Source organism: Rhizopus delemar, genomic scaffold, assembly GCF_000149305.1.
Source record: "Rhizopus delemar RA 99-880 supercont3.7 genomic scaffold, whole genome shotgun sequence".
NCBI classification, from domain to species: Eukaryota; Fungi; Mucoromycota; class Mucoromycetes; order Mucorales; family Rhizopodaceae; genus Rhizopus; species Rhizopus delemar.
In genome coordinates, this window is record NW_027137833.1 from 2,399,272 (window position 1) to 2,414,274 (window position 15,003).

General features: G+C 35.2%; 6 protein-coding genes across 6 annotated transcripts; 4 read left to right on the plus strand and 2 right to left on the minus strand.

Annotated features, from left to right (window-relative positions):
• Positions 1-774: 774 nt before the first annotated feature.
• Positions 775-1,433, plus strand: RO3G_10130 (uncharacterized protein; the record flags this gene model as incomplete). The annotated part of the gene is made up of 3 exons (XM_067664715.1): positions 775-894; positions 967-1,347; positions 1,413-1,433. The coding sequence occupies 3 exons, from the start codon at positions 775-777 to the stop codon at positions 1,431-1,433; spliced, it is 522 nt and encodes a 173-aa protein (XP_067520816.1).
• Positions 1,434-2,942: 1,509 nt separating this feature from the next.
• Positions 2,943-3,862, plus strand: RO3G_10131 (uncharacterized protein; the record flags this gene model as incomplete). The annotated part of the gene is made up of 2 exons (XM_067664716.1): positions 2,943-3,683; positions 3,740-3,862. 2 exons carry the CDS (start codon positions 2,943-2,945, stop codon positions 3,860-3,862), a joined length of 864 nt encoding a protein of 287 aa, XP_067520817.1.
• Positions 3,863-4,691: 829 nt separating this feature from the next.
• Positions 4,692-6,542, minus strand: RO3G_10132 (T-complex protein 1, theta subunit; the record flags this gene model as incomplete). Its single annotated transcript, XM_067664717.1, has 4 exons — positions 4,692-5,914; positions 5,973-6,254; positions 6,306-6,396; positions 6,486-6,542. 4 exons carry the CDS (start codon positions 6,540-6,542, stop codon positions 4,692-4,694), a joined length of 1,653 nt encoding a protein of 550 aa, XP_067520818.1.
• A 954-nt stretch (positions 6,543-7,496) lies between these two features.
• Positions 7,497-8,009, plus strand: RO3G_10133 (uncharacterized protein; the record flags this gene model as incomplete). The annotated part of the gene is made up of 2 exons (XM_067664718.1): positions 7,497-7,569; positions 7,723-8,009. The coding sequence occupies 2 exons, from the start codon at positions 7,497-7,499 to the stop codon at positions 8,007-8,009; spliced, it is 360 nt and encodes a 119-aa protein (XP_067520819.1).
• Positions 8,010-9,392: 1,383 nt separating this feature from the next.
• RO3G_10134 (uncharacterized protein) lies at positions 9,393-11,644 on the minus strand (the record flags this gene model as incomplete). Its single annotated transcript, XM_067664719.1, has 4 exons — positions 9,393-10,151; positions 10,205-11,065; positions 11,116-11,302; positions 11,364-11,644. 4 exons carry the CDS (start codon positions 11,642-11,644, stop codon positions 9,393-9,395), a joined length of 2,088 nt encoding a protein of 695 aa, XP_067520820.1.
• A 1,884-nt stretch (positions 11,645-13,528) lies between these two features.
• RO3G_10135 (uncharacterized protein) lies at positions 13,529-14,649 on the plus strand (the record flags this gene model as incomplete). The annotated part of the gene is made up of 5 exons (XM_067664720.1): positions 13,529-13,694; positions 13,765-14,161; positions 14,220-14,374; positions 14,439-14,529; positions 14,586-14,649. The coding sequence occupies 5 exons, from the start codon at positions 13,529-13,531 to the stop codon at positions 14,647-14,649; spliced, it is 873 nt and encodes a 290-aa protein (XP_067520821.1).
• Between the last annotated feature and the right edge of the window lie 354 nt (positions 14,650-15,003).

The following is a 15,003-nucleotide window of genomic DNA, read 5'->3' on the forward strand; positions in this document are numbered from 1 at the left end:
TATAACTAAACTCAACATAATATTTTTAGACTGATATACCTATCGACAGTAACTGATAAATAATAATTGTATTTTTAACATGCATTTTCTAATAAAATATGCATAACAAGACAATACCAATGTAACAGATAACTCTACAGAGCTTTTGAATGAGAGTGATACAGACGAAATAAGCGATACAGACTTATGTGTTGAAGAGAGAATAAAGACTCTTTTTGAATTACCATCGGTGGATAAACTAGTAAACAGTAAAGAGAGATTGAAAAAAAAAAAAAAATTAAGAATATGCATAAATTAAAATGTGACAAAATAGGATTTTCTTGTTATATAATCGGTACGGTCACTTTACCTGGTTGGGTATATATCACCAATCAACATATTTGCTTTTACGCTACTCTACCGAGGAAAAAGGTATAAAATGGTATAGCATATTGGAACTACATTAACCATCATAAATAGAAAGGACCACATAAAACAGGATATTTAACAAAAAAGAATCATGTCACCTCCCCCCGTAGCTTTCGTTACTATTTTGAACTCTCAGGTCATGTTTTGTCATGGTATGAATCAACTGAGTCCAAATATCTACCTTTAAACAGTATAGACCTTGTCAATGTTGTTCACCTCGAGCCATGCAAAACAAAAAAATTTGGCATTCGACTACGCACAGACAGTGAACGAATTTTGTTGATAGCGGACTCACAAGTATCATATAAAGAGTGGCTGGACGAGCTGAGAAAGGGTGTATTTCTTGCCCAACATACAGGAAATCATATGCGTATCGTATTGCCCTTGAACAAGATAATAGCAATTGATAAGCCTTTGGTTTTTCAGTTTGCTGAGAATATTAAAGTTAGGATTGCGAGTGGTAATAATTCAGAAGATGTAAACGATGTAAGCTTTATATAAGCATGTTCAACAAAAATAATGAACATTAGGAATCAGTATTATTTTGCTTTCTTTCAGGATATCAACGCTGCTTACAATTGTATTATGGACGTGTGGAAACAAGTCCCTAATATGGAAACCTTAGATCGTCGACAAGAAGCTTCTGTTACCTCCAGTTCATTTTTTAGTCTTGATGGTCTTATAAACAATATTTCTCCCGCTGCTCTTCCTGCCATATTTATGAACAGGTTCATAAATCACCATCAAAATGACGAAAGCGACCATGACAGCTCTAGTCAAGCATCTGGTGATCAATCTTCCCAGGCTCTGACAGCAACTAGACATCGTCGTAGCAGTTCGCTAAGTGCACTTCGACACTATATAACGCCTAGCTATATATACAATAGACTTAGTTGGTCACAAGATCTTTTAAGTGTTGATACTGTTTCAAGACGTTTTGTAAGAAAACTAAGACATCCAGGTGAACCAAGTCTAGGTTCATCTTTACTTTTAAATATAAACAGACCTTGGAGCTTTATAAGTGATTATCTTCAAACAAATGAAGCATGGTTTAGTTCATCCTTGGCTAACTCGTTATCAAAAAAATATAATGTGAGCATAAAACAAGAAAAGTCGCAAGATGAGTGGGAAAAAGAGCAAGCAGAAATAAATGGTCATTTGAATAATCAATTTCCTATGTTACTTAACATTGAAAAACGTGGAAGCAGGTATGGCTTGAAGTCTAGTAGTTGCTTCAATTAAGAAAAGCTTAAACTTTGGTTTTTAGTTTTTAAATGTTCCGTTTGGCGCACTCTTCCACATCATGGAAAGATGTACATTACAAATCAACATTTATGTTTTCAAGCAAAAGTTGCAGTTGGCAAACAAAAACTCATTATACCATGGTCTGATGTACTTCAAATAAACAAGACCAAAACAAAAAGCCATTACCTTCTTTGTGGTTTGACAATGACAGTCAAGGATATAACAGATGTGGTATAATAAAAAGCATAAAAGCAAAAGTTACTATTTATTCACATCGTAGGTACATAGCTATACTTTGACTTTTCGTCGATAGAATTACGAGATCAATGCTACTATGTATGCCAGCTAAAATCAAACGAGATCATTGATGTAAGGTATGTACTCAAAGTTGCACCACGTCTATTCGTTCTTTTGTTTATAACTTTTACTAGTTCTGTTTTATCAAAGGAATCTTTTATAAGATGGGGTGATGATATTGATGGGCCTCATCCCATTAACCTTCCAGACGAATATAGTAAGAATGCCTTATTATGATATATTCTTTCACATATTAATGAAATCTAGACGGCCCCCCTTTGCTTTCACCTTCTTCCAACTATACAAATTCTTCAAAAAAGACGCCTGATCGACCGCTGCATATTACATGTTTAACGATTGGTTCACGTGGTGATGTTCAGCCTTATCTTGCATTGTGTAAAGAGCTAAAGAAAGATGGTCATACGTGCCGTATTGCAACACATCCTGAATACCAGGAATGGGTGGAAGAGTATGGTCTAGAGTTTAAGTCAATCGGAGGCGATCCAGGGGATTTAATGGTACGAGCTAGTTATATTCATCTGGGCTCACAGTGTTCTTGTCTAACTTCTATTGTGATGTATTTAGAAACTTTGTATTGACAATAGCTTCTTATCTGTGTCATTCATTAGAGATGGAACCAAATTTGTAAGTTTGTACTTTATTAGCGTTATTTTTTGTCAAGAAATATAACTTGTCTATTTCACTTTTAGTTTTATAGCTGGTTTGAAAATTTATTAATGTCCTCTTATGAAGCATGTCAAGGGACTGATGTACTGATTGAAAGCCCAAGTGCTATGGTGGGCATACATATTGCTGAAAAATTAGGTATATAAAATCATGATGCTTTTATGTGAATGAAGGCTTATTTGTTTTTGCTATAAAAAAAAGAAATAGCTTACTTTCGCAGCATGCCATTTCCATTCAGTCGCACGGGCAAGTTCCCTCATCCATTTGCCTTTCAGTCTACGGCAGGTGGGCGTATTTATAATGACATGACCTATGTCATGATCGATATGGCTCTTTGGGTGGGTACAGCTCGTTACGTGAACCGATTCCGACGAAATACACTTCAATTACCTTCTACAACCTTAGATAGGCTTCGATTGGATAAGGTGCCTTATCTCTATTCATTCAGCTCCTCTGTTATTCATCCGCCAAAAGACTGGCCAGACTATATTCATTGCACTGGTTACTGGTTTTTGGAAAACTCAAAAGAATGGACACCGCCCAATGACATGGTTGAATTCTTGGCTTATAAAGATACACGACCTATTGTCTACATTGGATTTGGATCTATCATTGTACCTGATCCTGGAGAAACAACGCGTACTATTGTTCAGGCGGTTTTGAAATCCAACGTACGAGCTATTATTTGTAAAGGATGGTCTAATCGGCATAAAGATGATGACAGTAGCTCTCTCTTAGACCAACACACAGGCACAATCTATCACTGCGAATCAGTACCCCACGATTGGTTGTTTGAAAAAATACAAGGTGTTGTACACCATGGCGGTGCCGGTACAACGGCTGCTGGGTTGAGAGCAGGATTGCCAACGATTATTAAGCCATTCTTTGGTGACCAACGCTTTTGGGGACAACGTGTAGAAGAGCTTCAGATTGGTATCTGTATTACCAAGTTGACAAAAAACTCTTTGACAGAAGCATTAAAGACAATTACACAAAATGAGGCAATGATAGCAAAAGCTCAAGTGATTGGTGAAACAATTCGAAAGGTACAGACATTAATATAGCAAAATATACTGGGATTTTTATTGACATTATATAACAGGAAAATGGCACAAGAACTGCTGTAGAATGCATTTACAGAGATATCGAATATGCTAAACAGCTAAGGTGCGAAGAAAAGAAGAATAATCAAACAATACTTAGTGACGATGATACAGAAGATTAATAAATTACTTTTAATATTCACTAATGAAATGTGAAATTTGCTATACTTGCACTCTTTAGTTATTCTTGAGAATTACAGAATGTGTTTGAAAGAACAATGAAAAAGGTTAAGTCTACAATCCTAATGCCATTGTTCTATGCAGATCTCTTAATGTAAAATCGAAATCAAATAGATAATGTTGTGATACCCACATTCTTTTATAAAAACTTGCTTCAAATATTTCTATGAGATAAAGCGTAGATTTCCATTTAGCATTTTATTTTACGACCTTAACTTTGTTTGCATCCTATTCATGCGCTAATCATGCTCATGAGTAAATATGCTAATTTTTCAGTTGCTCGAATCCACAAGTAACATAAGTTTTGGTAATGATATGATGTACAATGTGTATAAAGCGTATAGAGTCTGCTAAAGAAAACTATGGTTATAGTTTCGTTGTTAAGTTTTTAATTAAACAATATGTTTTTGGGTGAGTTACATCTTAAAAGGTTTTTTTTAGCTCTTCATACTTTATTAAATTGAATTGGTCAGGCAATCAAGGTGTAACAACACCCTATGTCCATTTAAGACTTAATGCAAATATAATTTTCTATTCAAAAATGTACAAAAAAATTCTGATACGCAAATCAATTGGAAAAAAAAAAAAAATCTCTGGCTCATTCAAATATTGGTAGCATATTATTGATTATGTGTGTACAGCTCAATCATCCATCAACAAGTATAGCAGATTGTCCTCTCGTTAATATATGAGTGATCTGCTTGTCTAGCTAGATTCTTATAATTCCTTTATTCACCTCTACAATTATATATATTTATTCAACAAATTCAATTAATCGTCTGCATCCCAGTGGCCATCTTTCTTAGGGGGTTTTGGTCCACCAGCTGGTTTAGACATGATAATTTGATCTACACGGAGGATAGTGATCGCTGTGTCAGCTGCTAACTTAACAGCATTGTGTTTTGAAGCAAGACTGTCGTAGATATTTGCTTTAGATGCATCCAGTGTACCATCATTTTCATTTTCAACATCAACACCAACACTCAAACCCATGTCACCTTCTTGGTAGTGAGCAGCATATAAACGAGAAAGAACTGCAGTGGCGTCCATGCCAGCATTTTCACATAAAGTGCGAGGAATAACTTCTAAAGATTCAGCAAATTTCTTAATGGCATGTTGGTTTAATCCAGGTGTTTTAGCAGCCACTTGTTGAAGACGCTTATTGAGTTCCATTTCAACAGCACCAGCACCGGGCAACAAAAGAGGATTTTTAGTAGCGGCCTTAATCATATTGACACCATCATCAATAGCACGTTCAATATCGTCCATATGATTTTGTGTAGCACCACGAATTACAATAGTGGTTGTGCGAGATTTATCTGATTCCTCTTGACGGAAGACAGTAACACGATCAGAGCCTATTTCGACAGTCTCAACTATATCACATTCACCCATTTCCTCAGCCATTGGTGTCCCTAAACGAGCAAGGGCAGTGGCACCAATAACACGACAAAGTCGACGCAAATCAAACTTAGAGAGGACTTTAACAGCCATGATGTTATATCTGTTCAAATAGTGAAGGGCAAGTTCACCAATACCATTACCAGTAACAACAACTTTGACGCCGGCTTCTGCAAGTTCCTTAAAGATACCTTCAACTTGCTGCTCTTCATCTTTGCTGAAATTCAGCATTTCCTGTGCATTGTGAATCAAAACTGTTCCTTTTGTTTCTGTTTGTGAAATATCCAAAGGACAAGTGAATACAGCAACTTTTGCATTTTTAACATTTTGAATAATTCCTTCAGGCTCACGACCAAAAACCATACCACGAACAACTCGAGACTCGTGAATACTAGAGCCCATTACCTTTACCACTCGAACATTATCGACGTTGAAATCTTTAGGATTCTTTGGCATAATGTTTAAAGCAGCTTCTGTGACTAAATCTCCTAAAAACTCCTCATAACCGTATTGCTTTGAAGAAACGCTCGCCTTTACAATCTTCAAAAGTTCATCACGGCTAGTAAGTGATTCAACTTTATCGACAGATAAATCTAAATAAAGAAAACGTGAATATCAGCTTACAAGTAAGATTATATTATTGTATATTACCTTCAATAATAGATAAGGCGCGGTCCCTAGCCAATTCATAACCTTGAATTACCTCAGAAGGGTGAAGGCCAAGCCTTAAGAGGTCAGCAGCTTTTGTTAAAAGTTCACCAGCGAGAACAATGATTAAATTGGTGTTATCTCCTAGTTCGCTTTCTTGTTGTTGAGAGGCCATGACTAAGAGTTTAGCTGCAGGATGAACAACATCAAGTTCACGAATAATTGTGGCAGCATCGTTTGTGACAAAGAGCTTTTCTAAATGGTTGATGATCATCTTATTGCGACCTAATAAGCATATAAGATTGGATACACTAGTACATTAAACTAAAGAGCTACCGTTAGGACCCATGGAAGTTCTAACGACTTCAGAAAGCTCATGGGTGGCTTCAATATTGCGAAGAACAGCTTCTTCTACACCTTGTTGAAACTAGATGGAAAATTCCATAAAGATTACTGAATTTAACAAATTTAACTATTCTTCCACTTTCATAAAAGAAAAGAGTCACTATTTCTTACTTTATATCCTTCTTTAAATAACTGAGGAAGGGTTCCTTTGGGTACTCGTAATGCCATTTGAATCTATAACGCGAAAAGAAAAAATTTATTACTCAATGAGTTTTCCCCTTTTTGACAGAAACCTTATTAGAGCGGAGTCTCCATGTTCGCGCATCGCTTTCCAGAGTACTTTATTTAGGAAATCTAGATAATGAACTGATTAATGAAGCATTTAGACAGTATATAATAAGCAGAATTTGTCCTTATCTATAAATCTGGGCTTATACAAAAGATCAACTTATTTTTTATACTTGGTTCATAAATGGTTTATGTCGGATGTTTAAATTTTGCACGTTTCCCCTTTTTAGAATTTTACATTTAAATAAGAATTTTATTTATAACTGATTTAAACTTCAATTAGGCGCATGATGTCCAATTATACATCGTTTTTACCCAAGACAGATTAGAAGAGGGAATAGAAGCTAAAAGACCTGTTTATGGGATCAAGGGTAAAAATGATAGGGAAGGGAGATGAATGCAAGTGCTAGAAACACTAGTGTGGAGAGGAGGGGAGCCAATCGAGAGGTCTTTGCCCTAGTTGAGGTGGCGGTACAGGCTGAACCTTTGCATGTTGGGGTAGTCCAATTCATAAAGAATGATACAGATGGGATTCATCGAAGAGTTCAAGGGAGGACAGTTTGAGGGGAGCGTGGTTTTCGAGTAGGCAGTATGTTTAAAAGAAAGGACAACGGATCTGGTACGGCTTCAGGTATCTGAAGTTGACGGTGCAGATAGATGCAATGAATAGAATGGACCTTGGTCAGAAATTGCTTAGAATGAAGAGGGCAGGGCTTAGAGCGACCACCAGGATAAAAGCAGGTCATCATATTTTTGGGGAGAAGCTTAAGCAGTTTCTTTTAAATTACCCTGACGAAGTAATAAAGCATTCAATACAAACTTTCTCAGGCTTTAATGTTTCACGTAGTACTATTTATGGCTTTATGATAACTCAGTGTAGTCTATTAATTAAGTATGCCCAATTCCATCCTGTGGAAAGGAACAACGAGGAAAAAATTCAGCAATGGCACAATTGGGTCCAAAAGTGGTAACAAACTGACTTGGAATTTACAACCAATTGTGGTTTTCTTGATGAATCAGCCTTTCATATCAACTTGAAACGAAGTATGGCTTGATCAAAGAAGAGAACTCTTGCAAGTTACAGTACCTATAACTAAAGCAAACACAAAATCGATTTTAGATACAATATCAGCAACTGACTTAATCAATATTGGTTCGAGAGTTCCAAAGCGTATCAAGAGGAGAAGGTTTGGACGTGAGGCTGAAGCTTATAGCACAGGAACAGTGACAAGGCATTATTTGAGCTTTCAAAAGGCCACTCCTGATGAAATGGATAAATATTTAGAAATAAAGGAGCATTATCTTGTCACAGATAATGCTCCTATCCATAGCTCAATTGATATAGGAAAGTATATTTACTCTCGAGTATGCCGATGTGCATACCTTCCCCATATTCTTTCGAGTTAAGCCCAATTGAGTAGCTCTGGTCAGTTGTCAAGAACAAAGTTAAGCACAGTAAGTTTTTGGAAAATGAGACATTAACTAGAGCTAGCGAAACCTATGACAGTTTACATTTTAATGACTTCAAAGGCTTTATTTAACATTCTACTAAATGTTTTGGCAAGTGTCTCAACAAAGAAAGATTGTAAAATGTAGGAAGCCAATTTTAAGCGAATTGGAACTTGTTTATTTTCTAAAGAAAATGATAGGTAGAATAAAAAACTTACAAAATGTGAATTAAGAACTTCAGATAAATTGATTTAACTCTTGCCCTTGTCCTTTAAATATAAAATCTCATGAATCCCCCATACCTTATGTGTATAGGCGTCACCATTGTGATGTCATTACCTCAAGAAGTTGGGGCCTTTGATTTAGTCGTTCAATCGTTGATTTATTTTAGTTTAATGAGAAAAAAAAGCTTGGAGATCATCAAAGTCGCTTGGCAATCCCATATAGTCAATAATGACAAGACGAGCCTTTTGGAAATTTACTTTAAGTACTTGATGAGATTTTGCATGGTTCCGTTGACGTTTTCAAATTGGTTCAGAAAGTTTTTTTTTTTTTTTTTTTTTTTTTTTTTTTTTTTTTTTTTTTTTGTCACGGTCTATTAACGCGTCGGAAGCGTTACATCTGCGTAAGATAGAGATATTTGAAGCCGATCCATGTTGGTGTAGTTTATCGACCATTTTTTGAAGTGAGATTGTTTTTATTGTTGCTGTATCTTTTCTGCCACGAGATTTCCTCGCGTAACCAAAGATCATTATTGTGTCTCTGGTTATTTTTGTCACGTTGAGCGCATTGTTTCGGTAATTTTTGAAATTGTGGCGGTGATGCGATTTGAGTACCTATATGTATCAACCTCGTGAATTGCCATGCTTCGCTGGCTTACCAAACTTGCCATCGGCGCTCATCCATTGCTTTTAAAATAAATTATAAACAAGAAAAATAAGAGAAAATAACAAAGATCTGTTGCTTCATTTATATAAAAATAAACAAAGCTCACGAAATGTGAACACGACTTCATTTTTGAACCAAGTGGCATTATTTTTGGATGCAAAGATTTTTTTGCACGATATTAAATTGTAAAACTGCGACCTTACTTTTTGAAATGACTGAACATACACTACTAAAAGCGTTCTTGATTTGTAAAACGAATTGAGGTATTTTCTTTGATCATGGGTCTTATCCTTCCTATTTGTGTTCACTAAATAAGGCTTAGATTGTTGATCTATTTATGATTTAAGGAGTGTAAATATAATGTGCGCAAATAAAAAAAGCTAATTAAAGGTTCTGTATATGCATAGCCTGTGTTCTGTTTTATTTATAATAAAGGAGAGTTTTATATATAGTCTATAATTTAGCAGTTTCAGTGTTGGTATTGCGAACCTTCTTAACAAAAGGTTGAATACATTCCTTGTATCCATCAACCACCAAAGTATGGTTTAGTGGTTCTCTCTCTGCCATTTCTGTCATAGATTCATACACTCTACCGTCATATCGACCTAATGCAGAGTGCAAAAAGTAGTCAGGTAAAGCAAAGGCATCAACGAGAGAGACAGCCTCAGGTCTGACTTTGTCCAGTAATTCAATCACTTGCTGCTTCAACATCTGACTTTGTTCAGAGGAGAGATAACCAGATACCAAGAACTCAGAGAGCTCTTTTTCCATTGTAGTAAGAGCAAATAAGCAAGCTAGTAAACGAAGAACATGTACAATGGGCTTCTTTTGAGGGCCTGAAAGTTGAGAATCATTTTGTAAAGTGACAATAAAGTTACGGACCAAAATGAATTGACAGTGTGCCCTAGAGATTCTATTGATCTCCACCAACATTGAATTCCAGCTGCGACCATGGCGATCTAATTGTTCAGCAACTTGAGAAATACCATAAGCAGCACGGAAGCCAAAGGCAGATAATATCATTTCTGGATTCAAGAAGTCACTGGGTTTAGTTACTGGACATTTAGCCTTTGGATTTTGCATAAATTGAGTCAAATAATTCACAGTTTGGTTATATTCGGATACTTCGGCCTTGCCTGCAATCACATTTCGGAAAGTTTTAAGCAAATGGCGTGCAGTTTGTTGAGTCAAAATGTAATTATCACCTTCCCACTATATAAAATATATTATTAACTTGTCTCTGTAGCCGATAAATGAAAACTTACGGTAACATTAGGAAGGTAATCTTGGTAGAATTGACCTAAACCAGAAAACAAACTATATCCGTGACCACCACAAGCACGTCGACAATCTTCAATAGCATCACTAGCCATGGTTGTTGTCAAGCTTTTAAGACCAGAAGAACTAGCATGCAAATCAGCCAAGATACTGAAATTGCCTTGCTGCATAGCTTTCTGATTTAAATTGTAAAGACGAAGCATTTCGCGACCAGTAAAGAAACAAGCATAGGCTGATGCAACAGTGGGAAGTAAACGGTACTGCTGCATGGTATAATCCAAAACGGGCGTCTCAATTATCTTGTTGTCCCATTTACGAGGATTGGATGCATCAACAAATTGTTGTCGTACTGCTGAATAACGAACGGCGATGGTTGTAGCCTTGGCTAGTGCAAAATGAACGTTCATAATAAGATTTGCTCGAACGTAAACCATAGTTCCATAGGATAGCTTTGCATTTGGGGGCTTGATATATTCGCCAGTACTTTTGTTTATTTGAGAATATTTAGCCAAGAAGCTAACATGAGGAATGCGATAGTGATCAAACATGATGAAACCATTATCAACAGAGTTGAAGCCAAATTTGGGACCAATATCACCAACAGTGATTCCTTTTAGAGGACGATGATCCTCTAAACTACGAATATGAACACAAAAAGGATGAGGACCAAAGTCTTTACCATCGGTGATCAAGCGGGCCATGACAATTGCATGAGTAGCAGCCTTACCAAGTCCACCAATCCACCATTTTGAAGAAGTGAGTGTAGGAGAATGAAGCTCGAATTCTTGTGTTTCAGGGATATAAGTGGCAGTAGTTTCAAGCCCCTGAACGTTAGACCCGTGACCAAGCTATAAGAATTATAAATATCATATGCAAATCTTTGTTTATTTACTCTTACTTCAGTTTGAGCATAGCAACCTATGATTTCATGCTTCAGTGCAGGTTCAAGGAACAGTTTCTTTTGTTCATCAGTTGTTTGAGTCTGTAAAGTAGGGATAAACATATTGTAATGGAGTGTAAAAGGTGAAGATTGATCAAATAAAAGATTGGCAATTTGAAAATCTCTTGCGTCCCAGTTTTGTTCCCTGAATTAAAAATATTTCTTTAATCTAACAATAGGATATTATTATTTCATTATTATTTTACTTTGCTACTTCAATCAAACGTCTATCTTTCCATAAAGAAGTAGTTATCTTATCTTCACGACTTTCATAATAACGATTTGTCTTATCAAAAGCAGGATCTGACTCCAACACCTGAAGCACTTTGTTAATTTTTTGAAGTTGTCCTTCTGTATACATGAATTTAGAGAGCTCTTCAACATCAAAGGTGGCCTTTGCTCTTTCATTGGCTAAAAATAATTCACCAGAAGGACCTTTAGGAGCGAGGTTAGGAAACTTTGTGGCTACGTTATTATCAAAGCTCATGGTTTTATGTGAAGATAGATGTAAAAAATAAAAAAGTAAATTAAGAAAAAAGCACTGCTTATATTTCTTTTCTTTAATCAGATTTTCAAATTTTCATATTTTCACTTAGTCATTAGAAATTTAAGATTGTCAGCAAAAATAGGTTTGTTACCCCGCACTTTTTTATGACCTGAGACAGCAAAAGACCAATCATTGTTATATATAATATCTTGTTCGGATGTTTCAATTTACTAACCATCTTTGATTCTAGATGGATAAAAGAATTCATAAAGGACTTTACCAAGAATCATAAATGTTACTTTATAAATCTTAAAGTTTCATTTTCATATGATAATAAATTCCATTGGTTACGTTTAGATTTTTGATGGCTCTGACGTAGTTGTTTGCAGTTATGTGTTTCTTATCTTGAAATTCTATTTTTCATGGAAATAAGTGTCGCTATAGTGTAAGTATTGTATTCTTTCTTTTTTGTTGGCTGTAGAAAACAATTTCTTAGAGTCATGTAAGCTCCTATATTTAAACGGAGTTTAATGTTCAAAAGATTAAAGACCAAGTGCAGAAGTTGGATCTTGTCATACTAAAAAAAGAAAATTAGGTCTTTATAACCAACAGGACATGTGAGAGCAAAAATGGCACTTTTTCAAAGCAGAAATAACCATTTGCGCCAATTTCCTGATTTATACTCATAATGATTGCATTAAAGCATACAGAGACTTCTGGTAGGATGGTTAAGGAAGTCATAGAATTGACTATGTGTAGTTGCCAATGATACGACAAAAAGAAGTAAAGATAAGCGTACTGAGTATTGATAATAACCTTCATGACCATGCACATATTATGTTGAGTATTAACTATAGTAACTTTATTGTCCGTGAGAGCAACTGCAAATCAACTTGACTTTTGATAACAGTAAATGTTAAAGACAGTTTGGTAGGATAAAGTGAAGTTTACAGACAAAAGCTAGAAGAGAAATATAAATTAAAGAGCCTTTGTGATAATAGGATATACACTAGCTTCTTTGAGGGGTGATATAATGTTTACTCAGCATCAGTATATGTGGATATGCACATAAATACAACACAAAATTTCAGCTGAAATCGGATCATGTAAATGTATTAGAAAGAAATTAAGTGCACATGCTCTCAACTTTGTCAGTCTTTCATTCTGCTTTGATTGAGTATAAAGTAATATAGTTACTTACAAAAAGAAAAAGTTACAGTGAAGAAAAATGGTTAGATCCCTTTTTAATTTATCTATTACTTTCCGAGTTATCTTTTATAATTTGTAAGTTCATCTAATAGAGCTTAATGATAGATATATGTGTCCTTGTATGTATACCATATAGTATAATTATATTGTAACATTATATGAATAAGGTCATGATAACATGCTCTCTATTTTCACTCTTATTTTTGTTTTCAGCATGTCTCCTTAATTGTACTCTTCTTGTCGTACTCCTTTCTTTAATTTAAATGCTGCAATGTCCAAAGAAAAAACAAGCATAATGAGAAAAAAGACACAAGAACAAGAAGGAAAGATAGTGAAGCCTGTACGACGTGAATGTAATTTGGTTTTACCAAGTTTTGTAACACTGATTTTTATCACATTAATAAATGCTGTTTCCAAAAATAAGTTATTCTGTCTTTGCAATTGTATTTAAGTTGAGAATCTCAAAATACCTTCTTTTTATTTCTTTTTTTCTTGGAACTTTTTTTAACAAGTTGATGCTTTATTTGCTCTCATACGCTCCTTATATTCTTTAAACATATTTTGTTAACATCAATACCCTATCATTTTAACCAATATCAATCCTTAGATCAATTTTCCATTTTTTTTATAAAAGGCATCGCATTTATCGACATACATCATATATATCCTTAAAAAATGACTCAGCAGCCTACTTTGAAAAACACCACAATGTCTAATAGTAGCATGGATAATAATTCAACTACATCTGCTGCGGCTAACACTGGCAACTATCAAGACAGCTTTAATACTTGTCCTCCTGTTGCTAAGCTTGACATCCCGGGCCAATCTATAGCCTATACAGGTACATACACATAAATACATAAAATTCATACATACTAATTTATATTCTTTCTCTAATTTATTTGAAACAGACACTGCATTCTATGTGTCTCCATTGGCAACAACAGCCGCACAATCAAGATCTACTGATGCTTATTTATATGACACTGCTCCTAACCAACAGTCGTTTGCAGCGTCATCCAGTAGTCGTGTGACAATCTCTCCTTCTTCAATGATGATTCAGGAACCACCTATACTGGTTGCTTCTTCTTCCTCTACTACCACTGCTTCTACCATGTCTTCTTCCTCCGTTGAATATTTGAATGAAGCTTTTGCAAAAGCTACATCCTTGCCAGAGTCTTTCTACCCCGAATTCTTACAATATTCCAAGGAAACTTATGAGCAGTCCACAGGCAGTGGACCTAATCGTAAGAAGCATACTGACAAAGGCAAAAAGGAAGAAGGCCATTCGGATGAAGAATCAAACCAGTAAGTAGAGTTCATTATTAATGTTGTACAAACTCATTTTATTCATTTATGTGCGTAGAAATGGCTTATCTGCTTCAGAGATTCGAAGACAAATCCATATTCAGTCAGAGCAAAAACGAAGAGCTCAAATTAAAGATGGATTTGAAGAATTAAGAAATGAACTACCTACTTGCTTGAACAAGAAAATGAGCAAAGTAGCTTTATTGCATCGTAGTAAGTTGCATATTTCGTATTCCTCATGACGTAAATTTACCTTATACTTAACTTTTTAACATAGCTGTCCAACATATTCAACATCTCAAAGATACTCAAGCTTCTATCTTATCAGAATTGGAGAGAATAGTTCATGAAAATGAACAGCTTCGAAAGTAAGCTTTGTCTTTAAAATAATCGAATTTTATCTTTACTTAAACAATCAACATAGGTTTCAAGAGGGTGTACTCCAAAAGCAAGCATTAGAAAACATGTATAGCATGCCAAACATGTAAACAGACAAACTCACAAACAATTTAGCAATTATATATACAGCACCTTTCACTATTATATGTATATATACACAGCTCTTTTCTCATTGGGTAAACAGCTTTAATAATTTGCATTTATTTTATTTTCTCTCCCTCTCTTCTTTCAATTAAAAACGCTACTTATTCCTTTGCTACAAATGTCTTAAATATCTTGCTGTGCACAGATAAATATTGAAGCATCTTTTGATAGATGAGGCACAATATTGTGTTGTACTAACGTAATTTCTCAAAACGTGGGCTGTGCCACTGTAAAACAGTAGCACAAGTTATAGTGTAGTACTTTTATTCTCGATCGTTTCTGCTGTTATCTCGAAAATA